The sequence below is a fragment of the Rosa chinensis genome, chromosome 2, assembly GCF_002994745.2.
Source record: "Rosa chinensis cultivar Old Blush chromosome 2, RchiOBHm-V2, whole genome shotgun sequence".
NCBI lineage: Eukaryota > Viridiplantae > Streptophyta > Magnoliopsida > Rosales > Rosaceae > Rosa > Rosa chinensis.
The window spans coordinates 56,852,059-56,879,746 of NC_037089.1; the positions used below are offsets into that span (position 1 = coordinate 56,852,059).

General features: G+C 36.1%; 3 protein-coding genes across 5 annotated transcripts; 1 reads left to right on the plus strand and 2 right to left on the minus strand.

Moving 5' to 3' along the window:
- Nucleotides 1–886: 886 nt before the first annotated feature.
- Nucleotides 887–5,218, plus strand: LOC112187964 (AUGMIN subunit 4). The gene is made up of 13 exons (XM_024326946.2): nt 887–1,101; nt 1,207–1,254; nt 1,345–1,470; nt 1,908–2,252; nt 2,424–2,523; nt 2,931–2,976; nt 3,425–3,518; nt 3,619–3,690; nt 3,826–3,884; nt 4,063–4,131; nt 4,208–4,259; nt 4,704–4,781; nt 4,856–5,218. The coding sequence occupies exons 1-13, from the start codon at nt 970–972 to the stop codon at nt 4,931–4,933; spliced, it is 1,299 nt and encodes a 432-aa protein (XP_024182714.1). The 5' UTR covers nt 887–969; the 3' UTR covers nt 4,934–5,218.
- Nucleotides 5,219–6,250: 1,032 nt separating this feature from the next.
- Nucleotides 6,251–9,958, minus strand: LOC112190405 (probable inactive nicotinamidase At3g16190). Of its 2 annotated transcripts, none has more exons than XM_024329835.2 (5): nt 8,632–9,958; nt 8,436–8,543; nt 7,914–8,148; nt 7,706–7,822; nt 6,251–6,643 (listed from the first exon to the last, which is right to left on the minus strand). In XM_024329835.2, the coding sequence occupies exons 1-5, from the start codon at nt 8,677–8,679 to the stop codon at nt 6,636–6,638; spliced, it is 516 nt and encodes a 171-aa protein (XP_024185603.1). In that variant the 5' UTR covers nt 8,680–9,958; the 3' UTR covers nt 6,251–6,635. The 2 variants fall into 2 exon arrangements, with proteins under 2 accessions (XP_024185603.1, XP_024185602.1); XM_024329834.2 differs by having other exon boundaries at nt 6,256–6,630.
- Nucleotides 9,959–10,151: 193 nt separating this feature from the next.
- On the minus strand, nt 10,152–12,780 carry LOC112190404 (probable inactive nicotinamidase At3g16190). 2 transcript variants are annotated; one of them, XM_024329833.2, is made up of 5 exons: nt 12,621–12,780; nt 12,423–12,536; nt 11,892–12,126; nt 11,680–11,796; nt 10,152–10,450 (listed from the first exon to the last, which is right to left on the minus strand). In XM_024329833.2, the coding sequence occupies exons 1-5, from the start codon at nt 12,666–12,668 to the stop codon at nt 10,377–10,379; spliced, it is 588 nt and encodes a 195-aa protein (XP_024185601.1). In that variant the 5' UTR covers nt 12,669–12,780; the 3' UTR covers nt 10,152–10,376. The 2 variants fall into 2 exon arrangements, with proteins under 2 accessions (XP_024185601.1, XP_040371681.1); XM_040515747.1 differs by having other exon boundaries at nt 12,423–12,532; nt 12,621–12,743.
- Between the last annotated feature and the right edge of the window lie 14,908 nt (nt 12,781–27,688).

Genomic DNA, 27,688 nt, shown 5'->3' on the forward strand with positions numbered 1-27,688 from the left:
GACATCATGTGTATAACTCCCCAACCAAGAAGCTCCTCTTACTTGGGGACTTCGGGGACTTGTACATACCTCCAACAATATGGAGTATTTGCTATCTCACCAAGCATAAGTAACACCCTCTTTGGGACACCCACAAGCCATGGTGAGGCCCAACCGCTACTTGCATCTTGTAGCCCTATGTTCAAGCTACGCTACGGTATCCGGAAGTCGCAAATCCGTCGCCGGGAAGCCACCTTTCCGGCCTTGCCAAGTTGCCTCCACAATATGCATTTCTATGCTAGAATAGTTGTTTGCTTGTCCCACATCGAAAACCATGTAAAGGAGATGACTTCCTTCACCTATAAAAGGAACTCTCCTCCCACTTAAACACCATTCATTCCATCTCAACTCCATTACACACTTTGTAATCATGTTAGGCCGCAAGGCTCAACACACATAGTTAAACATTCAAGTGGACGTAGTCTCCCGCTCATGCGGAAGCGAACCACTATACTTCGCTTGTGTCGTTCTCTCTCTCTCTCTCTCTTTCTCTAAAGCTAACTAGAGATCCCACGGATCACTAACGTTAACAAATACCAACACCCAACGAATCAAAATGAAAAAGCACTAATAAGAAAGAGTTCATCTACAGTACATCAATATACTAAGTCCGACACATCAAATTGACCAATTCGATACATCATACTAGATAGCCAATGAATACATCCAATGTGCCTCGATATCAAATTAAGTCTATTAAATATATCGATACATAATTGCATCGTAAAACTTGCCAAGGTAGTACAAGATTGAGATTTTAAAGTTTTATATTTTAAGTAAAATAAAGTTTTATTTATTAAAAAAAATTATATTAACCTTTTGCTGGTAGTGGAAGCAAAGACCGGCCTAGGATTTTAAATTTCTGCTGTGCTTGTGAGTGCGTCTGTGTTGCTGGTGGAAGAGAGTAAAACCAAAACCAGAGAGCAGGAAATGGTGAAGGGAGTTCAACAAGGCCAAAACTTGCCGGCTGATTTGACCCAAGTCATTGATCAGTTGGAGCGCCACTGCTTGGCTCCCGATGGTTCCCTCGTCTCTAAATCCGCCTTCTACGACCTCCAACTGGTAATCTCCTCCCTCTCCACATTTACTGCGCCCTGTAAAAATCAATGCTTTAAGTACAGAATCGAGCACCGTGAAACCCAAATTGTTGGATGTTGTTTGCTGCAGGCAAGGGAGGAAATGTCCAAGGAAAGACTGCGATACTTGGAAGCAATGGTAATTTTGATTCAATTTGGGGTTTTGGAGTAGTTTGAAGTTTGGTTTGGCAAATAGGGTTTTTGTAAAAGAGTGTGAATTTTGATGTAGGCACTGTATAGCGAGGCAATGGCAATGGTGGAAGAGTACCAGCAAGCGGTTTCGATGGCTAACCTTGGAGGAAGTCGAGATGTGCAGGGTGTCTATCAGCAATTGGGCTTGAACAACTCTCCACAGGTTCGAGCTTTTTGAAATTTGTAGGTTATTTGGTTTGAAATGCATTTCACAGCATGTGGTGTCAAATGTCAATCAAGTCATGATCTTGCATTGACACTCACAATGGTAACTTCATTTCTGTAATGTATGTAAACTTGGTGGCACTACTAACTGCGATATTTAGTGTGTACAATCAAAGTGTGTGTGCGGTTTTCTTTGGATCGGAACTGGATGGTTTCCTTCTACTAGTTCAATTTTTAGTACAAAATAGTGGTGGGGAGAACATCATCTAAAATGAAATTGGCTAAGCAAAATTTAAGTTACTATGAGATGACAATCGACAACAGGTTCATTCAATCTGCATCCATGCTCAAATGTGCCTTAGTACTCTATTGTATGTGTGAGCCATTTGGGTAGTCTAAAACTGATCAGAGTGGGATTTTTTGTGTCTTTATTAGCTGTATGAGACATTAGAGCATCGCATGATCGTTGCAGAAGCAGCTCAAAGGTTGAGGCTTCCTCTGATCTCTAAAGATGGTGAAATCCATGAGGAAGAAATTGAGAAATGCAGTGTTTTGTCACGAACTTCCCTTGATAGTACTAGCACTGGTACAATCAGCTCAAGTTCCAACTCGACAAGCTATACTACTGCAACTGGCACCAGTGGTGCAGCAAACAACAATCTTTCACTTGGTGCTTCTGATGTTGTGGAACCTGGAGTTGGTGGTGTTCCCAATTGTTTTCTTGGAATTACACCTGCTTATCTATGGCAAACACAGCTGCAGCAAACACCATTCTCCCCGGTATGATGTTCATTCTGGTTTTGACCTAAAAACAGTTATATTTGATTTTTAATTTTATGTGTCATTATGTTCATTTTCTGTATAAAATCTGTTAATAATTAAGATTTAATCTTTGTTAGGCTCTCTTATTACCTGAGTATTTGAGATACATTAGTGATGCTCCAACTGCAGGATATGACAGAATATCAGGTGTCTCTTTCACGTGAGATTGAGGCTCGTTTGCATGCTAAATGTGACAAGCTAGCTGATGCCGTTATAATGGATGACACTGGTACAATTCTCTCATTCTATCTATTCCTCCCTTCCAAGTTCCAACCCATGCATAAATTAAATCCATATCTAGTTCAATCTGATGATGTACATATTGTTTTTCTACTTCTCAATTTTGTGTAAAAGTCAAATCATCATTTGCGTCAAACTATTGATGATTTGATGGAGTCATTTATAGTTTGCTTAATATTTGTTGTGGGAGAGATACGCAGATTTATTACCATAAATCAGTATTTGGTTTCACTTTCTGATAGGGGCCATGAGGATGAATACATTGGCAAATATCCTGGAAGCTTAATAAACTAAACATGGACTTTATAACTTGATGATGCACTATGTAGATAATTATATACTTACACAAGCATAAAGGTTATCAGCATGATTAATACCAATGTTTTATTGCTGCAGACTCATCATCTGGACATCAAAATCTAAATGCTCGTCTTCCAGAGAGGTTCGAGTTACTCTTCTAATGTAGTTTTTGTTTTATGACAAGTCCCTTTTCCATGAGCAATGGGTGTTTGACAATATTATTTGACACAAAAAAGGCTGTTACATTGGCTAGTACCCAACATGAGTAGTCATAAACTCATAATCAGAGAAGAATAGAAAATGTTACGCACTCAATGGCTATACAAGAATCACTTCTTTCTCTTTTTTGTTCCATTTTGAGAAAATCGTTAGTTTTACTTTCAGAAGGTCGTTGGAGGACTCATATTGCACACTATTGAACTAGTGGTTGCAAACTATATGTGTGACAAGACCTTTCCATTGTTTTTTGTAGTTTTCTTAACTGCAATGCTGACCTTTGCTTCTATTGGATCCATAATGTTCAAAACCACTGTTAAATATCAGTAACATTTTGATCTTCAATATGTTGCATTTTCTCATTATTTTATCAGGGTAAAGTTAATAATTGAGGAGATGGAAAGGGATGAAGCAGCTCTTCAAGACGATCTATATTCTGCAGATAGAAAATTTGCTGAATATTATAACGTATGGGAATGAATAATTGATGTTATGATCTTGTTGTTTCATACTGGATGCATCTTGTTTGTGAGGATATGTGACGTAAAACCTCTTTTGAACAAACTAGGTCTTAGAGCAGATTCTGGCAGTGCTTATTAAGCTGGTCAAAGATTTGAAGTTGCAGCATCAACATAAATATGTAAGCACCTGTGTTTCATATATGTTCAGGAAAAAAATTTGTTGATGCACCTTCAAAGACTTTTTCTTATTCTCTGTATTCTGTTTCCCATGATGATAAGTCCTCTTGAACATTTGTTCTATGTATTGTTGATAGGAAGATCTGCAAAAAACATGGCTGTGCAAAAGGTGTGAGACCATGAGTGCAAAATTGAGGTTTGTTGCCTGGTCTGTCTTCTAATTGTTTTTTTGTGACATTAGTGTTGCTGAATATGTGAAATTTTTTGTTGTGGTCGTCTTATACAAAGAAAGTTCACTAGACACCACTAAACCGTATTTATGCTTTTCATTCTAGTATGGTTTCTTAATTATAATATTCCCCATTTTATTTCAGGGTTCTGGAGAATGTTCTCCTTCTTGAAACTTATACTAATGAGTCAATACCGGCCCTTCATAAAATAAGGTAATAGTGACGACTCTTTGAAATAATTGCAACTTACAGGTTGAAGGATATTCTAATAATTTGAACTCATATGTAGGAAATATCTTCTTGAAGCTACAGAAGAAGCTTCTATGGCTTATAATAAAGCGGTATGTTATTCTAATTCCCATCTGTTTTATCTAATGTGATTTCTCATGAGTTGTAATTTTGTGTGCCGACCAAGAGACATTGGAAATGATTTTAACAATCTCCCTGGCTTCTAGCACTTTTGTAGGCCTAGTACTTCTGTTTCTGGGCATTCTTTTTTAGTTAGTTTCTCACCTGATTGTTTCTGGTTTTCAACTTCCTTGTATTTCTATATGATAGATATTGGAACTATATTTAATAATCTGCATTATGAAAAGTATGCCCATTCACAAGCTGATATTCTGGAATATTTCCCAGCTGCTAATATATAGTCAAGATATGCCTGAGTCAATTTTTCCTGATTACTTGTGTCCAACTTAATATACTTGATCAATATTTTGGTTCTTTTGACTGCACAGCTCCTACCAGGTTTTCTTATCAACTTACAAGTCTTCTTTTCCAATCAGGTTACTCGTCTTCGAGAGTATCAGGGTGTTGATCCTCACTTCGATACAATTGCAAGGCAGTACCATGATATTGTAAAGGTAATAACAACACTTACTGATGTCCATTACTTGCTTTTTGGGCTAAATCTAAATAATATCAATATCCCTTTCAGAAATTGGAAAATATGCAATGGACAATCCACCAGGTTGAAATGGACCTAAAACGTCTCCCTGATCACGCAAATGCATAGTATCTCTTGTTTCTGTTTGGCATTGTGAGCTGAGTTATCCTATTTTGCTGTAGTCGCCCAAGCCTCCAATCGATTCATCACCTTCTTAGTGATTGTTTTGTTGCATTATAGACAGGAATGGAAATTGGCTTCCAATCTAACCATTTGTTTGTACAATTTTGTCTGTACCAAGAACTTGATTTTACCAAGTAAAATAGTTGCAGAGACACATTGTGTACTGACTTGTCTCAATCGAATGCTACTGTTGAAGAGTTATGCTTTTGAAATGGCTTAGCATTGTGTAAAGGAAATCAAGCTTGCAATCCTACTATCCTAGTGCTTGCTCTGCACGTGGTACATGAATCCAACTACAAACTCGTATTAGTCAAATATACTTGTCATAATGGATCACTTGAAACCCAACTCTTTTTTCCTCTTGAAGTACTGTCATCTCCTGCATCCAGAATTAGCGACACAGTGATTTATGGATTTGGGATGACTTGTAGGACGTTTGGTTCATTTGTTCAGGATCTCTGAACGCACAAGCTTACTTGTCCGTTACAACGTTGACAACAATTGTATGATCAACTGTTCCATATAAATTCCAATTTGATTTATTTTAGCAAATATAGTTCAAGGAGACCTACAAATGATCTAGACTGAGATGAGATTATGTGGCATACTTCGCAAGATAGGTAGTAACCAATCAGAGATTGTGAAAGACCTCTTCCATGTAGAGCGTACAGAGCCAGCGTGTGTCACCTATTACAGTCACTATGCTTCTAGCAAATATCGCGGAGTTTGAACATAAGTCTCCAAGTCAAGATGGAAAGACACTTGGTCAAAATTACAGTAGTGGTTACCCCGACTTACTAGTCGAGCATGAATTGAGTACCAAGCAAGATCATTTCGACATGGTCCGTTATCTTAAATGCATACATTGCTACAATATGGAGAGTTGGAGACCTGATGAAATATGTCATGTCACTCTATTGATTCTGCGAGTCTTGTTCTGCTTCATGCCCAACCAAACATGACCTACATTTTCCTACAAAGTCCAGAGAGGCTAAAATGTCTAAGCTGGATATAGTAAGCATCCAACTCATCATACATCTAGATTAAATTTCACTGATACAATCTTGACCAACAGTTTTAACATTAGTAAGAGGACACTGCGTAAGTGACTAAGATTCATTATTCTGCATTCTAATCGGTGTATATGTATGTAACAGATGAGATCTAGGTATCATTTAAAGACAAAAAGATGAATGCACCAATATGCTGCCTTTTTCCTTTTCTCTATAAAGAATGAATATTGCCATGGAGCTAGAAAAGCTCATTAAATGATCATATGTTAGGCATCAGCAATATAAGATCGAGAAAATGGAATCTGTACAAGCACTTCTGCAAACTAAAGATAAGTATGTCCATACAGGGCTTCCATAGCCAGCAGACATTTATTTCCTTGTGTTGTTTTTCCTTACATCAAAGCTGGTGTAGATCTAAGTTGTACTGGTTTTACTGAAATGCTATGCATAATATACAATCAAACTAAAGGAAGGAAGCAGCTCTTTCATTGGTCTACACATACAGGACCATATTATTGCAACAATCAAGGATTTGTAAAGGTTCCAGATTGAGGATCAAGCGCCTGATTCAAACCCATTCTTGTAAGGTTGGTGTTGCAACTCCAACATTCTTCATGTCAAATATATTGGCTGGTTCAGAGAACTGGTAAATGTCAGTCATGGAATCATTACAGAAGTTGTAACTGGAAAAAGTGCTCCCCCGAACATGTTGGAGGGTTGGAGACAAACACACACATACTAACATGTAAGAAAAATTAGGCTAACCGGAAATACAGCATATTCCAATGATGATAGGCACATTAGGCTTATAAGACAGCATGAGATTTCCTAAAGCAAATTCAATCATGGAAGCAATGTTTTGATAATCCCATTTAAATCAACCAAAATCTTGTTAAATGCTTTTCCTTGTCTTGAATAATAAGGAAAAGAATAGCATGCATCCATCTAGTTATTCATTCTTTCTATTTTACTTGAGATATTTCATCAGATAGGTTCATGTTTTCTATCCTGCTACTCTGCTAGATTACACATGTATAGGAAGTATTTGAGCTTTGATCTCCTGAGTTGCAGAGCTTATTGATTTCTTGTTCAATACTAATCAGCTCTTTCCAGTCTTTGTTTTATATTAGCACGACTAGCTCAAATAGCAATAGCAATATAGTATACCAGCAAAATGTCTCAACAGATTCAGTTCAGTACTAAATTAAAGAGGCCAAACAGGTGTATAACATTTCTGGTATCATATCCTGGTATTCCAAGTTCTCTACTTTTCCTCTGTTAATATTTAGTTCTGAACCCAATCACACTGCAAACTGGGAATCAAGAAAGGGCTACAGAAGGCATTCCTCTGCAGAATGATGAACAACAGATTCAATCTATATATATATATATATACACACACACACACACACCAAAATCCCAGTAAGTATTGATACTGTACCAGGAATCTAAATAAGCCCTTTCACTGAAGGATATGAGTCTCATATTCTTGTACACACTTTCCGACCTACGATTCTAGTTTATCAATGTGATCCAAATTAACTTCAGGACCATATAGCATTGAATAATCAATCTCAAGATGATTGCCATTTCAAAAACAATTCTTAATTATCAGAGTTTGAAGGGATGATCCTATGGAAATGGTTACCGAAGCGATGAAGCATAAATTTTTGGAAATACAGCACAACATACAGAAAGCACATACCGGCATGTACATCAGCTGTAGCAGCAGCTGTGGCATCAACAATAACTGTAATAGATTTGTAATCCAAAGCTACGCCATCAAACACAGTCTGCCTAATGCAGTTTGGAGTCTGAACACCTAAATAAAAGATCAGCAGATTACCACCTCATATAATACCAAAAGCACCATTCAAAAAAACAAAACAGGACTTATTGGCCATCTTACTTACCAATGACAACCAAACTGTCAACTCCATTAGTCTTGAGATACGAATCAAGGTGTGTAGCAAAGAATGCACTAAACCGGGTCTTGACTAATTTATAGTCCCCTTCTTCAATCACAAGCCCATCAACAAGTTCAGCACCTATCTGACCCTTAACCGCTAGACCCTCCTTCCCAGCAGAATAGAAATGCCGGCGAAATAGCTCAACATCTCTTCCTAGTGGATCATGTTCACGCACAACCTAAACCCAATTCAGCAATTGCTCAAGTCCACTTTCAACTGTTAAGTGAAGTGAAAATAACGCAAACTAGCCCCCAATAAGAGTCAAAATACACTCTTTTTCTCAACTTCAATTGCTCAAGTCCATTTTCAACTATAAAGAGCATGCTTTTATGTAAGTGGCAACAATAATCTGAAGTAGAAAAGCTCTACTTAATATACAAAATTCTGGGTACTGTTCTCTTCATTGTGCTAGTGTCGTAAAGTAGAAATTCAGATAAAAATATGAGGAAAGATTGTTTTGCGTACCCAAACTACGAGAATGCCACGCTGCCTAGCGATTTGAACTGCCTCTATTACATTTGGGACTATGGCTTTGCCTGCTTTCCCTAGCACAGGACCATCTATGAAATCTTTCTGCAAAAACAAAACAACATAGGAAACCGGCCATATTCGTTTAAGTTGAAGAGAAATTAAAAACTAAAAGTTTGAGAGGGAGAGAAACCTGCATGTCAACGACAAGGAGAGCTGTGTGCTTCCATTTGTCTCCCATGCTTCAATTTCAGAAAGACTATCAGTTCCAGGGACCAAAATATCGACTCATGGACGAAATTTCGACCGGTCCGAAAAATAGATATTTCGACGGAAATATCGAGAAAGTTCGATAAGAAAGATGGTGAAATACTCTATATATTCACAAAATGTAGATAAAGCCAAATTGCATCCCATTCCCAGCTGTAGTCGCCGAAGCCTCCAATCGATTCATTACCTGCTTACTGATTGTTTGGTTGCATTGTAAACAGTAATGGAAATTGGCTTCCAATCTGACCGATAGTATGTACAATTCTGTCTGTACCAAGAACTTCATTTTACCAAGTAAAATAGTTGCAGAGACACATTGTGTATTGACTTCTCTCAATCGAAGCATCTGTTGAAGATCGAGTTATACTTTTGAAATGGTTTAGCATGGTAAAGGAAATTAAGCTTGCCAGTGATTGCTCTGCACATGGTCCATGAATCCAACTGATAACTCGTACTAGCCAAATATACATGTTGTAATGCCCCTTGTTGGGAATACTTGAAACCCAACCCTCTTTTCCTCTTGAAGTATTGTCATTTCCAACATCCAGATTTAGTACCACGTACAGTGATATATGGATTTGGGATGACTTGTAGGACGTTTAGCTCATTTCTTGTTCGGGATCTCTGACCAGACAAGCTTTACTCGTAGGTTACACTGTTGACTGCTGACAACATTTATATAATCAACTGTTCCATATAAATTCCGATTTGATTCATTTTAGCAAACATATATAGGAGACCTACAAATTATCAGGTGAGATTGGTGGCATGCTCCGCAAGATGGTAATCAATTACGAGATTGTAAAAGACCACTTCCATGTAAAGCATACCGAGCCAGCGTGTGTCAACCTATTAGTCACCAAGCTTCTAGCAAACATCACCCCGAGTTTAAACACAAGTCTCCAGGTCAAGGTGGAGTGACACTTGGGTCAAAATTACAGTCGTGGTTAATCCCGACTTACTAGTCGAGCATGAATTCAGCATCAAGCAAGATCATTTTGACATGAAACCATTATCTTAAAAGCATACATTGCTCCAATATCGGAGACCTGATGAAATATGTCATGTCACTCTATTGGGTCTTAATTACATCTCCCATGATAATCTGCTTCATGCCCAACCAAACATGACCTATATTTTTCTACAAAGTCCACATATGCTAAATATCTAAGTTAGATATAGTAAGATCCAACTCATCAAACCTCTAGATTTAATTTCACTGATCAATAATCTTGACTAACAGATTTATCGTTAGCAAGAGGGCACTGCTTAAGTGGCTAAGATTCAATATTCTGCATTGTAAGGAGTATAAGTGATGTAACAGATGAGACTCTAGGTATGATTTAAAGACAATATATAAATATGCAAATAAAAGATAAGTACGTCCAAACATGAAGAGAAAATGGAATCTGTACAAGTACTTCTGCAAACAAAAGATAAGTATGTCCAAACATTGCTTGCATAGCCAGCAGAGTTATTTATTTCCTTCTGTTGTTTTTCCTTACATCAAAGCCAGTGTAGATCTAAATTGTATACTGGTTTTATTGAAATGTTAGCATAGTATACAATCAAACTAAAGGAAGGAAGCAGCTCTTTCATTGGTCTACACTCTACACATATATAGGACCATATTATTGCGACAATCAAGGATATGTAGCGGTTACCAGATCAAGCTCCCAATTCAGACCATTCTTGTAAGGTTGGTGTTGCAACTCCAATGTTTTTCATGTCAAATATATTGGCTGGTTCAGAGAATTGGGAAATGTCAGTCATGGAATCATTGTATTCATTTCAAAGGAAAAACTGAATACTTCAAAAGTAGTATAACTGGAAAAACTGCTCCCCAGAACATGCTGGAGGGTTGAACACAAACACACTCACACTAACGTGTAAGAAAAATGAGTCTAACTGGAAATACAGCATATTCTGGTGATTATAGCCACATTAGCTTCATCAGACAGCATGAGATTTCGTCAAGCAAATTAAGTCGTGGAAGAAATGTTTCAATAATCCCGTTTAAATCAACCCAAATCTTGTTAAATACTTTTCCTGGGCTTGAATTATAAAGAAAAGAAGCATGTATCCATCTAGTTATTCATGCTAAAAGATTTAAGATATTTCATAAGATAGGTTCTTGTTTTCTATCCTACTACTCTGCTAGATTACACATGTTATAGGAAGTATGAGAATCAGAACTATCCTCTAAATTGAGCTTTGATCTCCTGAGTTGCAGAGCTTTTTGATGTCTTGTTCAATACTATTCAGCTCTTTTCAAGCTTTGTTTTAAATTAGCAAGACTAGCTCAAAGAGCAATATAGAATACCAGCAAAAATCTCAACAGATTCAGTTCAGTATTAAGCTAAAGAGGGCCAAACAGGAGTATAACATTTCTGGAACCATATCCTGGTATTCCAAAATCTCTACTTGTCCTTTCTGATAATACTTAGTTCTGAACCCTAGCACACTGGAAACAGGGAATCAAGAAAGGGCTACATAAGGGATTTACCTGAAGAATGATGAATAACAACATATTCGATCTATATACCAAAACCCCATTTAGGATTGATACTGTATCAGCAATCTAAATCAGCCCTTATCACTGAAGGATATGGGCTACATAAGGGATTTACCTGAAGAATGATGAATAACAACATATTCGATCTATATACCAAAACCCCATTAAGGATTGATACTGTATCAGCAATCTAAATCAGCCCTTATCACTGAAGGATATGAGTCGCATATTCTCATACAGTTATACTCACTTTCCAATCTTCAATGCTAGTTTATCAATGTGATCCAAATCAACTTCAGGAGCATATAGCATTGAATAATCAATCTCAAGATGATTGCCATTTCAAAAACAATTCTTAATTATCAAATTTTGAAGGGAAGATCCTATCGAGATGGTTACCGAAGTGGTGAAGCATAAGTTTTTGGAAATCCAACACAAAATACAGAAAGCACATACCAGCGTGTACGTCAGCTGTAGCAGCAGCTGTGGCATCAACAATAACTGTAATAGATTTGTAATCCAAAGCTACGCCATCAAACACAGTCTGCCTAATGCAGTTTGGAGTCTGAACACCTAAAATAAAAAGACCAGAAGATTACCACCTCATATAATACCAAAAACACCATCCAAAAAAAAAAAAAACAGGACTTACTGGATATCTTACTCACCAATGACAACCAAACTGTCAACCCCATTACTCTTAAGATAAGAATCAAGGTGTGTAGCAAAGAATGCACTAAACCGGGTCTTGACTAATTTATAGTCCCCTTCTTCAATCACAAGCCCATCAACAAGTTCAGCACCTATCTGACCCTTAACCGTTGGACCCTTTTTCCCAGAAGAATACAAATGCCGGCGAAATAGCTCAACATCTCTTCCTAATGGATCATGTTCACGCACAACCTAAACCCAATTCAGCAATTGCTCAAGTCCATTTTCAACTGTAAATTTAAGTGAAAATAACGCAACTAGCCCCAATAAGAGTCAAAATACACTCTTTTTCTCAATTTCAATTGCTCAAGTCCATTTTCAACTATAAAGAGCATGTCTTTATGTAAGTGGCAATAATAATCTGAAGAGGTAAAGCTCTACTTAGTTTACAAAATTCTGGGTATTGTTTTCTTCATTGCGCAAGTATGGTATGCTAGAAATTCAGCTAAAAATATGAAAAGCGGATTAGGAAAGATTGCTTTACGTACCCAAACTACGAGAATGCCACGCTGCCTAGCCATTTGAACTGCCTCTATTACATTTGGGACCATGGCTTTGCCTCCTTTCACTAGCATAGGACCATCCCCATCTATAAAATCTTTCTACGAAAACAAAACAACATATGAAACCATATTCGTTTAAGTTGAAAAGAAATCAGAAACTAAAAGTTTGAGAGGGAGAGAAACCTGCATGTCAACGACAAGGAGAGCTGTGTGCTTCCATCTGTCTCCCATGTTTCAGTCTCTCAGAAGGACTATCAGTTTTTGGCAGCGTTTTCCTTCATATAGCTTCGGCACTATTTGAAGAACCTTAGTGGGCAAAGGCCCGTACACAGGTATTTGGGCTGGAGTCCGTTCCTTAGTTTTTGTTTTTTCCAACGCCGTGGAGTTAATTGAGGTTCTGCTTTACCTTGGTGGGAGAGGTCAATCACCAAATTTTCAATTTTCAATTTGAGAAAATATAGAATAAGTTCGGGGATTGGAACTCCCAAAATCTCTAGATATGACATTAGGAGCCACATATTTGAAATAGAAAACTGTTTGAGATTTATGTTTTGATTTGGCACTTGTGAAACATGAAGAATGGACATAAATTTGCTTACTATATGACACACGCTTTTTATGGAAAATGGCACTTTAAAATCATGTTGTTTTTTTAGAAGGAAACTAAGAAAGCTTTAGAAATGAATTGCTCATTTTTTTTTTTTGAAAGATAAGTTGATATCATTAGATCAACAGCGAATAGGCTGAAGTCTACCAAAACTTACATAAGAAATCCGGCAAGAAAATCCGGAGTAACCTACCTAAGCAAAAGCAAACCTTTAAAGATAACTGGGTCGCTCACATTTAAGCGAGCCTATACAAGAATGAAAAACCTCGCCTCCGACGGAAAGAAATCATTCAACTAGCCCTCGCTTGCCAGGCACGCAATTGTGGTACAAGCAAGAAACTAGAAACTTCATAGAAGACTCATAGAAGTTAATCCAACCTCACACAGGCTCACACCCTAAAACATTAGGGCCCCATTGGCCTGGACCCGAGCCCAAGCCCGTAGGCCCAAGCCCAAATCCAGTCTTGTCTAGCAGAAACAAAAACAAAATCCAACAAGCCCAGCAGCCCAAGCGCAGGCCCCTGCCCCAGTAACCCAAGTTTGAGCCCAGGCCCAAAGGACCAAGCCCAAACCCAAACCACCAAGGCTGAAACCCTAGGCTTCAGCTGCCAGACTGCCTCCACCTCCGTGTCCGGCGGCCGGCCAGTCCCCCATCCCATCTCAGGGGCGGTCAAGCTTGCCTGTTCCTCGGCCTCGGCGCCTCCTCGACCAGAAAGAACCAGAGCCTGCACTGAGAAGAAGACTCCCCGCCGCTCTGGAGATCCGAGTCCGACGGCGATCAAGCAATCTCAAACCAAAGCTACAAATCTGGAGAACACAACCTCAACCCACTGCAATCAGTCGATCGATCAAGAACCAGAAAGAAGCAGTCTTCACTTCCCCTAATCCGCTTCCTCGATACCAGCCAAACCAGCCAACGTCGCCGTTGAGCAAACCAGTTCCGACGTAAACCCAGGAAGGAGAAAATAAACCAACCCCGACACTTGCTCTTCAGCCCAAGCGACGACCACGCTCCTCTGCCTCCCACGCAGACCACGTACGCCGCCGACGAGAAGCCTCCGCTGCTAGAGCCAACGGGAGGCGCCGCTGCTCTCTCTTCTAAAAAACCCTAGGGTTTTTTCTTGATTGTAGTAGTCGGTTGCTGATAGAAATGAATTGCTCATTGTTTGATCCATGGAAGTAATAATTGTCGACTAAAATATAAACACAAAAAAAAAATCGAGCAATTCATAATTAAACAAATAAAAAAGTGAAATTCTAAAATACGATAACATATGACATGCATACAATACCTTTATCTGATTGTGCTACATTAGTTAATACTCTTAATAAGGATGTGGACAACTATTCGGACGTTGGCCGAATTGTGGATGATTGTAGGAGGTATGTGTATTCTATGATTTATTTCCAATTCCGCCATATTCATTGTAAGCAAATGGTACAGCAAATAGATTAGCGCATCTTGCTGGTTGTGGTTTTATTACTTTGACTTGTCGCTATTCAATTTTTGTTGCACCATGAGATTTAAAACTCATCAAGACATTTGGAAGGTGCTCCAACACAATCAAAACCATTATGAAACTATTATTTCACAATTTTAAGAGAAATTTTATTGATGTGCTAATTACTTTATACGTACCACTAATTAAAAAAAAAAAAAAAAAGTCTCCAACCACATGCTTTACATGTGTAAGGAAATTTTCCCGTTAGAAAAAAATAGAAAGATAGAAAGTTAATTATCTACAGATAATGGGTAGCTATCTATAGATAGATGTAAAGAACGTGGAATCTGTTATAATTTTTTTTAATTTTAACTTTTGTGTTTTGTTTTTTGTTTTTTTTTGTTCTTTTAAAAAAAAAATAGGATATGGGTAATTTTTCACTGAGTGGATCATTCTTGCCATGTACTTGTCTATTTCACCATTACTTTACTTTTTTTTAATCTATTTTTCTGTTTTTTTTGTCATTTGACTATATTATCCCTATCTATTTTATGAAAACTAAAGTTTATTAATATTCCACTACCTAATGACGAAGTGGTGTTAGCTCAGTGGTTAGAGCACCCACTACTTAATGACGAAGTCATGGGTTTGAGTCACCATGAGAGTTCTTTAAAGAAAGAAAAAAAAAAAAAAAAAAAAATTCCAGGGTTATTTATCAAATCTATTTTTTTTATTTTGGCTGACAACTCCTCTTCTCTTAATAATAGTACGGGTGGTTCAATTTTAACAAATTACATATAAGTTATTGACAAAAGATGATTTAACAAATACATCCTTTAAAGATGAAATTAAACATGTAATGACTAAATCTTACAAATAAGACAATCTGCTCTCCAATTGCCGCTTGTCATAAGATAAATTAATTATTTGCCCTTAACGTATTTTTTGGACCTTTTTGCTTTTTATGCTACGTTAAGGAGAGATAGAGAGAGAGAGAGAGAGAGAGAGAGAGAGAGAGAGAGATGGTCTCCTTGGTCGACTGCTTCTTCTTCTTCTTTAATTTGAACGTAGAGAGAGAACCCGCCCATGGAAGCTTTCTGATTTCTCTCCTCCTATTGAAGGCGATCGAATTTTCAGGTTAGTTTTAAGATTCTTCATGTCTTCATGCTTTAAATTCATGTTTCTGTGTCAATTTCATGCTTTCTAAGATTTTGATCATCTATTGTTTCCTTCAATTTCTTGTGAATTTCTTCTAGTTCTTGTTCAATTTGTTTCGTTTTGAATTATTGAACTGTTTTTAGGTTGAATTTTTTTTTTCTTTTTTACTTTTCAATTTTGAATTTATGTATTGGTTTTTTTACCTTCTGTGTCTTTTCATAATTGGTACGGGAATATACTGTCAAGGTCATGATATTCAATCATGAAGTTTGAGGTCTGAGTTTGTTTATAATTGGAGTATTGTGATCTTAGTGTCTGATGGTATATAATTGTGGTATAATTATAGTAGAGCAGTAGCAGGTGGTTGATTATTGTGTATGTGAAGTTTGATATCTTGTAGAGCAATAGTAAAGTTTGATTTGATTGTCTAATGGTTTATAATTGTGGTATAATTGTAGTAGAGCAGTAGCAGGTGTTTGAATTTGTGTAATAGAGGTAGCAGGTGGTTGATTATTATATATGTATGTAAGGTTTGATATTTTGTAGAGCTATAGCAAAATTTGAGTTGATGTTTAGTTTTGTTATTATCATAGTAGCTGTTTAATTGTTTTGCTTTCAGGTTGTGTAGTAGCAGTATATAGCATTAATTGTTTGAATTTGTGTAATAGTAGTAGCAGGTGGTTGATTATTGTGTATGTGAGGTTTGATATCTTGAAGAGCAATAGCAAAGTTTGATTTGATGTTTAGTTTTACTATTATCATAGTAGCTGTTTTAATTGTTTTGCTTTCAGGTTATGCAGTAGTAGTATATAGCATTAATAGCCCGATCCTAGCAGTTTTGGTGATTCAGCTTTGCAGCTTCCCATGCAAGACTCGAAAACCTCTAGAAAGACCAGGGACAAGGAGGATCAAATTATTTGGGGAAGAGTCCATACTAGTGAGATGCACACGGTGTGATCAACTTGGCCACCATAACTGTAGGTCATGCAATGTGGCTATCTGAGTAGTAGTAGTAGCATATTCAACAGTAACAGTAGCACATGGCATGAGATTAATTTTTTGGTTCATATATTTTCTCACTGCAATTTTATATTGTAGCAATGCCTCATATTAATTTTTTGAGCTCTTGTGAAAGTTTTTATGTCATGAGGAACTGAGTATTGTAGGGATAAATGGTCATGGATCACCCTTTTTAAGCAGTAGCAGATGACATTGTTTCGTTGTAGCAAATTAAATTAAAGATTTTCAAAATTTATAGAAAGAAATTTAATTTCAATGATTGCTATATTTGGTTTCCAGTAACGAAGTAGCAGATTTGTTTATGTTCACTCTTCTGTCTTTTTTAGGTGGTGTAGTAGCAGAATGTTTTAGTGTAGTAGCAGGGCCTGTTGGCAGTGCAATGGCATGCTGTCTTGTTTTATGTTCAATCTTTTTCATTTTATGTTTGGTCACCACAAATGAATCAGAGAGAAAAGAACACCAAACTCGAAAACCACAATCAAATGCATTCCTACAGTTTGGTTCCCCAACAAAATATCACACCAACTGACATTAAATTTTGGTTTGGCTTAGAAACTTGAATTAATTTCAAACTTTTAAGCAACTCTCCAATTCAAGATTTTGATCCTTCCCCATCCTGGCTTGTTCAAAGATCAAACAACTATAGGCAATAGCAAATCTACAAACATATCCCTATCTTCTGCACATGAAAATATGTACTAAATTGGATGACTAACTTAACACCGAAATCTCATACAATTGGTGCACCAAAATAGACTACTAATATATTTGTAAAGTCCTTTAATCGCTCTTCTTCCTGTGTTTCTTCAATGGTTTTTGCACCTCGAAACCTTCTAGTTGCTTCTCTTTCCGGTCAGTTTTTTCTTTAATTCTCTTTATCTCTGATTGTGTCCTTGGGTTTATTTGTAGGAGTAGTAGCAGCAGCAATAAAAAGAGCAAGAGCAAGAGTAGGAGCAGGAGCAAGAGCATCTTCATCACCCTCTTCATCCCCAGACACATCTTTTTCTACCCTTTGCATATCATCATTAGTTGTCTGCATTTGTTAGTGATACTAAATTCATGAATTTGCTCCTCATGTATATCAAAGTAAACTATAGAAACTTTGATTAATAAAAAACCAGAACCTTCAAATAAAGTTCACAAATAAATTCATGAAGAATATGTACTGCACACATAGTAGCACATACCAATAATATATAAGTAGAAAACTAATCCAGTGTTTTGTCGAAGGCTGAAAGTAATGGGAAATGTTTGCTATTATCATCCACTATCTGTAAAATGGATCTAGGTCTGATAATAATAGCCAACATTTCAAGAAATCCTCCACTGCCATCAGATATAACTCAAGCAGAACATTACAGCAAGAAACAGATACCAATTAAAGGAGAAATTGGTTGCATTTTGAAGAAATTCAAAGGCCATCCACCAAGAAACACACTTTTGTAGCTGACAAAACAACGATGAATTTACATTTTGACTCTGGCATAAATGAAATTAACTTTGTATAAAGGCCTACTAGAAACGAAAGAGTGTAATGTGCGTACAGCATAAGAGTCATCACTCATACAATTTGGCTAAATTAGATGTAGCATTTGAAGTGCCAGTAGCCTACCAAAAGGTTAATGACTTCATGCTACTTACATTGCCCATGAATTTTGGCAAATACTGCAGCCGGTTACATCATGTTACATTTTACAAGTAACATGAGTTACCATGGTTGGATTCAAATTGAAAATGCAAGTTTCCCATCATTGCTTTTCGACCAGAAGAATAGGAACTCAAAGATGAAATTACACTAAGTTATGACACCTACCTCAAAACTATGATCCTCTGAATTAGCTAAAAGTCCACATCCTACTAAAAATCATACCTCTAAATCTTTAATCATAAACCTTCTATCTGCTCTAGGGAAAAGAAGTGTGCAATGATGCTATTGAGAGTTTTGTGATCAATTTCAATAGTACTAATCAAATGAGGAAATAACAGCTAATCAACTACTCAAAACCAACCCAATACATGAATTCAACAGCTCTCTAGACACCATTGAAAGTACCCATGAAGAAAAAGAGCAAAATGAAGCAAATTTCCACTATGAAACTACCAAATGCAACTGAAAACCAAACCCAACTTAAAGATTGCAACTCAAATCTTCACATCCAACCCAACTACCCGAAACCAACCCGATAAGTAATCTCCACTCTAGTCTCATTAGCACCTCATCTTTTCACATCCTAATTTGAAGAAACATAAACAAAGACAACGAAATTGGAGTAAGGGCTTACCTTATCGACCTCCATTGAAGCCAAATTCAAACTGAGCACGGAATCGTAGCTGCTACTGCGTTGGCCCCGTCACTGGGTGTTGGGGTTTTTGTTTTGGTGTTAGCTCGATTTAGATCTTTGGGTATTTGGTTTATGTTTTGGCGTTAGCTTGGTTTAGATCGCTGGGTATTTGAGTTTATGTTTTGGCGTTAGCTCGGTTTAGGTCTTGGGTATTGGATAGTGGCAGTGTCGTAAATTGTGATGAAACTCAAGCATTTTGGTCATTTTTCATTAAAATTAGGAATCAAGCTTGTATCATTTGGCTTTTGGGCCTCGGCTCATGTCCTTATTTGTATAAATCTTTTTGAATGTGGGTTTTCTGTGTTTACATCTTTAGTCATGTGTTACTATGTAATTTTCTATTCTAATTTTAGACCTCTAAAATTAATATTTGGACCTCTCATTTTTATTAAACCTCTAATTCACTTTTTTGAATACTTGAAAAGCTAAATACACTTTCTTAATTTTATCAAAACACCCTTGAACAATTAACTCTATATCTTAAACAATTTGTTGTTCTTTTTTTCTTTTCTTTCTTTCATTCTTTTTTTTTTATTTATTAATTTTTGCTTCTAGTTTTTATCTCTATCAATTCAACCAAGAAGAATTCTGATTAGAGACAGTTAAGAGAACATGGTAATCTATTCAGTTGTGTACAAGTTGATCAATCCGCAGTAGCTATGATGGAACAATTTGGTAAAATTATAAAGGAATGGACTATAGAAGGAAACATACTCAATTTATAGAATAAAATAAAGGAATCCAAATAAAAAATTGAAGGCAGTCGACGGATTTTGCTCTTAGTTACCATACAAAATTATAAATGACAATTGATTTAGGAAAATTCTATATTGGGATGAACTCATTCTCATTCTCAAATTTACTCTTGTATTAGATTGGGGGGCCATCATAAGAAATTAATGATTTAATGAGTTGACAAATCTACTTACATTTTTTTTTCCTCTCTCTATCCTTATTTGTCTTTTCATATGAGTTGATAAGGTCCAATAGTAATTGCAGAAAAATGGAGGTTCAAATATTAAATTTGGAGACCCAACTAGAACCATCCTAATAGTATAGATATAGATTAAGGAAAGCCTTAAGGAAAAGAAATGGACAAATGGTTCTGCTCCAAGTGTGGCTCAAGACTAAGACAGACAATCTTTTTTTTTTTACTTTGATTTTTTAAATTTTTAGCAAATTTTACATTTAGAGGTATTCTGAGAAGTATGAATGGGTAAACTAAGTAACATGTTAATAAAATTCATCTTTAATTTATAAAAACAAAATAATAATAATAATAAAAATAAAAATAAAACCTTAAGTAACATGTGATTCAAATAAATAGGGTGTAAAGAGTCGTGGAATAAACAAAATATTTGATGGTAGGTTGGCAATAATCACACGCTTGATATAATTGACCTACCAAAAATTGAAGGTCATATGTTTTGGCAAAGGTAAATGAAGCAAACCAGAAAAACAGTTTTCTTTCTGTTGGTGATATGTGTACAAGCAGTGGCGAATCTACGTACATCGTTGGGTGGGCTCAAGCCCGCCTGAGATTTGCATTATAACTTTCCTGGTATAAGCAACGTCTATTGGGGAGTTTCATTGACGGTTGGCAAACATGCTTTGCTTTCATCAAGCCAACCCCAGTTCGAGTCTCGTGTTTTTCTTTGCAGGCTACATCGCACTCATATTTTCTTTTACTTCTTCCTTTTTGCCTTTTTCTTTTTCTGTTTTTTTTTTGGTTACTTCATCTTCCGCTTGTTTTCTTCCAATCATATTTCTTACTTCTTCCTATTGTCTTCCACCACGTGTTCAATTACTTTCTTATTTTCTTCTACTCACACCTATTAAATGATAGTTTTAATTACTTTTTCCTATTTTCTTCCACTCATACCTCTATTAAATAGGTTTAATTTTTTTTGTCTAAAATATTATTTCTCTCATTATGTTCTTCTAGTAAAAAATGATTCCAAATTATTTTTCTTTTGCTGTGATTTATTTAATATTGGTTTAAGTTGTGTCTATGTTTTTGACAGCTCAATAAAATAGGCATATAATTTAGTTAAATATTGGTGTCGCAATAATTTCTCTTATCACTGTACTTGAGAAGAAAAAAAATTCAAGCCCACCCCACTCTTAAATCCTAGATCCGCCACTATGTACAAGAACTAGATGTTGACAATTCACTTAGCAGCGAAGCAAGATTAAGATTCTACACGTCAAAACCATGAGTACAAAGAAATAGACCAGCCAACAACAAATGTTATATATTATTAGAAAGGTTTTTGCAATTTCTTACAATTATCCTAGTGTTTTTAATCAATTCAAATATCACATCTCGCCATGTCTTTCATTATTAACTCTGTAAATTTTCTCAAAATATTATTGGCTAACTTCAGTGTTTGCGGAATATTTTTGCTGAACTGACTAGCCTATATTGAGATTCTTGATGTCAATGTCAATATCTACAAAGTCAAAGTAACCCATCGAAATGGAAGGAAAAAAAACTCTCCTGTCAATTAATTAATTAATTTGGAGCCCAATAAATTACTAATTAGAATCAAAACAATGATTATAAAACCAGTTGATAATGGTGCACCTAACCAACGCATGTAAGCTATTGGGGATTGTATATTATTTTTACTTGTTTTATTAAATCGAAAGCACCTACTTAATCAATGATTTATATAAAATTTCTTAATTTCAAATATTTAATATTCACTCATCGATTGAGAAAGCTGCGGAAAACCATATAACGTCTATTTGACTATAGAGGAAAAGGAATGGCCAAACCAACAAACACCCAAAACCTGCAATAACAGAAGGATCTAAAACTGTGAAAAATCGTCTGCAGAAAAGAATCGTCTGCAGCTGAAACGCACCGTTGCTGATGCATTGTAAACGTCAGCCCCACGATTGCAAACCCTAACAGCTGGGACAGTTAATTAATTAGGAGCGTGTGGAGCTGGGGCCTGAATGTGCAATCATTTCCAGAAAGACACCGAAAGATAGAGAGAGAGGTAAGGAACAAACATGTATGATTGCTATAATGAGTAGTACTCATGCTGGAAACTTCCCTTTATCTAATGAAGAAAACATGAATCAATTTCGATCATTACATGTTTCTTTAAGATTCCAGGAATTATTTTATATACATCTCATTATGTGAAAGCTGCCTGGAGTGAGTATAACGTACATGGTTTTAAAATAGTACATGTAAGATTCATATAACGGCCTCCTTAACTCCTTTTGACCTTACAGGTTTTCTTTTATCACTAGGGTTTTGCTTTACTTACACTTTTTTTTTTTTTTTTTGGGTGATGGAAAGATTTTTTATTCAAACAAAAACTACATTACAAGGAAAAGACTCAAAAATGGCCCAAAGAAAAAAACCAACAGACAAAAACAAACTAGCCCAAACAGCCCTACAAGCTTCAACCACAGTGCAGATCCACTAGGAGAGAGATGACGTAGTGACGACGCCGTCACCAGCCAATCCCAAAGGTGACACAGAAACGTCACCAAATCAGCCGGCGAAAACTTTGAGTCTGACCAAAACAATCCCGTGCACTTTCTTGTCTTTTGGTTTGATTCTTTGTCGAAGCAAAAATTGTGGAAGGCTTTCTGTTATGTTTACAACTAAAGCTAGCTAGCTACAAGTCTCATTGATGTTTTAAGGAAACTCGTGTAGTTGACATTATTTGACAATTGTGACAATTATATTAAATGAAGTTGAGAATTCTCTTTCGGTTAGGTGGAGTCTCGATATCCATGTTGTGTTACTTTAGGATTTTAGCACTTGTTCAATGGAAAATTCTTCTATGCACCGGCGCTACAATTGATTCAACGAATTGAGCATTCTCAACAGTTGATATTTAAAGGCAACCCTCTTTTAATTATATAAAAAATGTAGGACTAAATACTGTTTAGTCATTGAATTTTTGACCATAAAACACTTCAGTCCCTGAACTTCTAATTTCACACGTTTAGTCTCTGTACTTTAAAATTTTAGACCAATAGATCTTTGCCCTCTAAAAGTAGGGGCGAAATGTCTATTATGCCCTCAGTAAAAATTATTTTTTTTAAAAGGAATTTTTTTTTAAGGAATTTTTTTTCTTCCCTTTCTTTTTTTTTTTCTGTTTTTTTCCCTTTCTTTCTTTCTGTTTGAAAAATAAAATAAAATAATAAAGAAAAAGAATAAAAAAATAAAAAAAGAGAAAGGAGTAAACTTATTTAAAAAAAAAAAGAACTGAGGGCATAATAGACATTTCACCGCGACTTTTAGATGACACGGACCTATTGGTCTGAAATTTTGAAGTACAAGGACTAAACGTGTGAAATTAGAAGGTCAGGGACTGAAGTGTTTTATGATCAAAAGCTCAAGGACTAAACAGTATTTAGTCCAAAAATGTACTTAATATTATCCAACGTCTATTTCTATATGTTAGTGCAAGTGTACGTCGGTGCACTGAATACTCTCTCTCAAATTCCAAAACCAATTGGTAATGGATGGAGTGGCCCAAACCCTTATAAACTCATAGGCAAGGTCTCATTTTCCTCATGTGGGATGTATATATTCTCAACACGCTCCCGCACGTATGGCCAATTTTCAAGCCATATACGTGGACAACTTTTTGGGTGACGTGGAGCCCGTGTAGCCGTTAGGCATGCACACGTGGGTAACCCACTTTGATACCATGATAAAGTAATCTGTGGTTCACATCCAAAACCAATTGACAATGGATGGAGTGGCCCAAACCCTTATAAACTCATACGCAAGATCCCATTTTTCTCATGTGGGATGTATATATTCTCAACATCTCAGTCCATTTTGTGCTTGCTTTAGGGTTATAATTGACAGTTGTTTAATGATACTTAACTTCTCATCAATGTCGCTTTTTTATGTATCGATCTACTCCTAACTATGTATGTGGCTAGGGAATGCGTGAAACAAAACAATACGACTGTCCCGGCCCCTTATAGTAAATTATGGTGAACTAGGTATTTGATACACAACGACTAGCTGGCATTTAAGTCTTAATGATACTTAACTTCTCATCAATGTCGCTTTTTTATGTATCGATCTACTCGTAACTATGTATGTGGCTAGGGAATTGTTTCATACAAAACAATACGACTGTCCCGGCCCCTTACAGTAAATTAAGGTGAACTAAGTATTTGATACACAACTAGCTGGCATTTAAGTCTTGATTGGACACATTTAAAAACATGTACAACAGAAATAAAAACATGTATGTACGTAGTTTAATGTAGTTCGTGGTTGCATCACTGGCTTTCCACAAATCCTAGGAGGTAAATTAAGCTATATGCCATTATGCAATTTTAGGGGGAAGCAGTCCAAACTATATATCAAAATTTAATCAAATGATCTAATCGAACTGGGTTTTTAGCCAAGCTTCAAACTTATTATAGTCCCACATCAGTAATCTCCCAGCAGAACCTGCATTACTACGTGCACACATGCATGTGGAAGACTTCAACATAAAGTAGTTCAAGCCATCCCCCATATTCGATCTCATTATCAGCTGATAAATCCTAAAAATCCCATAATCAATATATTAATTTCACCATAAACGAAAATGAGTGATTAAGTATTATTAGTTGCAACCTTCAGCCCAATAATCATGAATTGATATCAACGTTGTTGTTGTTGAGTGTGTGGTTTTTTTGTGGTGGGTGTGGGGGTGGGAATTCAAGGAGCGGCTACCAAAGAGGAGCAACAGCCTCTTTCATTTTTTTCCTCAGCCATCAAAGTATGTTCATGTATCCTTTCAAAAACAAACAAAAAGGAAAAAAGGAAAAAGTTTCATGCATTTTGCTCTTTACTTCTACGACGGGAAGCCAAATATTTGTTAAATTTAATTGAACCAACGGCAACACAAGTTGTTTGATAAATTACCTTAATAAGCTATCATGCTATGATGGTTTCGAATAATTGGACAAGTAAAGCAAGTTGATGTTGAGATTCTTAATCTTAGTTAGCCTGAGAGAAATATATTCCCAACTTCCCTGCGCTAGATAGCTAGATCCCGGAAAGAATCTGAACTCCTTTTCATCAAAATTGAGAAAATATAATCTTCTTGTTATAGCTATATCTAACTAAATTATATATCTAGTTGTATGTGTCACATGCATGGCAATCCTTTTCATAATCCCTTCATTTATGAGTCAATGAACCAATGAGAACGACCATTTGGAAATTAATTAATCACAACAAATAATTACTATGTTTTTCACAGAATTTAAATAATTAAATGTACTGTTTTGCACTGTACTAAAAAGTATAGGCGCATGGGCATCCGAACAAAAATATTTTTTATGAGTATCCAATTAGATATTAATTATTTATTAAAAAATTAAATGATAATTAGGCATGGCATGGCCTCCTATATTCTGTACAATTTTGTTCTTGATATTCGTCAAACACCTACCTATTTTAGGTTCTCAATTTCATTATTTATATAATGAAGAGCCAAGTAAACGGCAATGCTGTTGGCCATTAGGGTATCTATGAGACGTTCAACTTTACAAATGAATAAAAGAGTTTCAATCACGAAACCACTTGCATTTATTAGCTATATAGAACCCAACTTAACTAGCTTGCAAGCATGGGAACAGTATTTTATTTAATGAATCAATATGCATGTCATTTGGAAAATGAAGATACGTATATCACGTACTACACAGATATGTTCCTGCGTATATCACGTACTACACAGATATGTTCCTGTCAAACAAACTTAATTTCAGTTTCAACGAAAAAAAAAACTTTGACGTTGATTGAATAAAATAGCCGATTATATGCTTGAACTTGATTAACAAACCCTAACACATGTACATTACTATGTCAGGTTTATATGAGCGTCGGTCCGTCATCTCCTCAGAAATGGAGGTAGAAGTTGGTCTCCTTTTTTTTGTTTTTTTTTACTATAAGCAAGTAGGTCGATGTTCTTGGTGCGAGCTTTTAGAATACGGGAGGTTCAAATTTTCATCAAATCAACCCAACCGTTAACGTACCTTTCCATCAATAAATCTGCTGATTGATGTTGAGTCTAGAGCCAAATTAACAGACTGACAACGAAAGGATACTCTCTCACCTAAAAACAAAAATCAAGTGACGTGTGAGTTTTGTTAAACTTCTGTAACTGTAGTGAATTTGAGTGTACGTTATTCCAGAATTCTTCTATACACGGCGGTGTAAGTCCACATACACAAAATATATAATCTCAGCCGTTTATATGTAAGGTCCGTTATTTATCACTCAAAACCGTTCAATCTCAACGATGCGTATATCTTCACGCCATGTACCGAAAACTCTCCCATGTTATTCTCGATTCTTAGCTGCAGTGTGTTGCATTCACGCAAAGTATAAATAGTGCTGTTAGAATTAGGGCTTTACTGCTTTAGCATGAGTACGTCTCAATGGCCAGGATAGAAAAGAAAACATATCTATTAGACCGAGTTATATATGTATTATATGGTTGGTTGTGAACATATAATTTGTGATGCACTTCTTTGTTTTTTGAGGAAAACAATTTGTGATGCATGATATAGCGTCAAGGTTGCCATCGATCGATGAATGTGGTGCTGTATATATTGAGAAGCGTGCAGAGTATGGGCCATGTCGATAAACTAAAGTGGTCCAGAAAAAGGACCCGAAAATGTGGTGTATTTTGGCATATTATTCGAGTCAGACTCAAACAGAGGATGCCCACATGAGTGTCTGGTCTAGAGCTCTTTCAACTTTCCAGTTAGGCAGTCAGAGCTAGAAAAGGCAAGGCCAAACAACATGGATTTGATATGGGAAATAATATATACCATTCCTTAATTAATTTTCAGGTTTGACGTCATGTTATGTATGCTTAGCTATCTTGAGTACAAAATTAACAACGATAATAAACTGAATGTTGAGGATGATCAGCATGATTCAGCAACACGAGCGCTACGTATCTATTTGTCCTTAATCCTACAATGAACCCCCCTGAATGTAGAGAAAAAATAAGAAAGATATATCCGGGGGTTTAAACATACTTTTTTTTTTATAAGGTTTAAGAGTATACTTAGTGACGATTTTTTGCATAGTTATTGGCAAATAAAATTAAAAACTAAACCATGCAAATCCTTGAACTGTACGTCTAAGACATATGTCATGGATCAACATGTAATGTGGGTGTACTTGGCCTTGAACTCTAAAATAAGATTTAAAACCCCATGCCCTGAATGCAGAAAATGAAAGATTAATGTTTGAATTATCCTGGCATGCAAAATTGATGCTCCTTATAGCCCTAAACCCCAGAGAACCAGAAACCCTGCATGATGCAGCATCAAACTGTACAAGGACTGTTGTTGCAATTACTATAACGTGCTAGCTCTTAAGCTCTTCAAACGAAACCCTAATTTCCATATGTGAACAGATAAACAAACAGACATAATTATCTGGTTTTTTTTTTAACTCTCATAGTGTAGAAAGTAACATGTAATATTGTACTGTGTTATCTGTTAGAGCTGGTAAATGGATGGATTTATTAATTTGGAAAGTGGAGTCTACCAAGCATCTCGATCTCTTCTATTTTACTAAATTATAGAGGTCCTTAAAACCGAACTCCTGGCCAAATTGAGTTTATATTAAAAAATATATATTACTTAGAATAATTAAGCTTGCAAGATCTTGAC

What these genes read in the sequence shown, in the direction of transcription:
- LOC112190404 (XM_024329833.2), bottom strand. Translation starts at nt 12,668, where the DNA reads ATGGGAGACAGATGGAAGCACACAGCTCTCCTTGTCGTTGACATGCAG. An exon ending in TCCTTGTCGTTGACATGCAG is followed by an intron (nt 12,537 to 12,620) that starts GTTTCTCTCCCT and finishes TTGTTTTCGTAG; the next exon opens with AAAGATTTTATAGATGGGGA. An exon ending in TACAGCTGACGTACACGCTG is followed by an intron (nt 10,451 to 11,679) that starts GTATGTGCTTTC and finishes TCTCTGAACCAG; the next exon opens with CCAATATATTTGACATGAAA.
- LOC112187964 (XM_024326946.2), top strand. Translation starts at nt 970, where the DNA reads ATGGTGAAGGGAGTTCAACAAGGCCAAAACTTGCCGGCTGATTTGACC. An exon ending in TGCGATACTTGGAAGCAATG is followed by an intron (nt 1,255 to 1,344) that starts GTAATTTTGATT and finishes ATTTTGATGTAG; the next exon opens with GCACTGTATAGCGAGGCAAT. An exon ending in GCTTGAACAACTCTCCACAG is followed by an intron (nt 1,471 to 1,907) that starts GTTCGAGCTTTT and finishes TGTCTTTATTAG; the next exon opens with CTGTATGAGACATTAGAGCA.
- LOC112190405 (XM_024329834.2), bottom strand. Translation starts at nt 8,679, where the DNA reads ATGGGAGACAAATGGAAGCACACAGCTCTCCTTGTCGTTGACATGCAG. An exon ending in GTGGCATTCTCGTAGTTTGG is followed by an intron (nt 8,149 to 8,435) that starts GTACGCAAAACA and finishes AATTGGGTTTAG; the next exon opens with GTTGTGCGTGAACATGATCC. An exon ending in TGACAGTTTGGTTGTCATTG is followed by an intron (nt 7,823 to 7,913) that starts GTAAGTAAGATG and finishes TCTTTTATTTAG; the next exon opens with GTGTTCAGACTCCAAACTGC.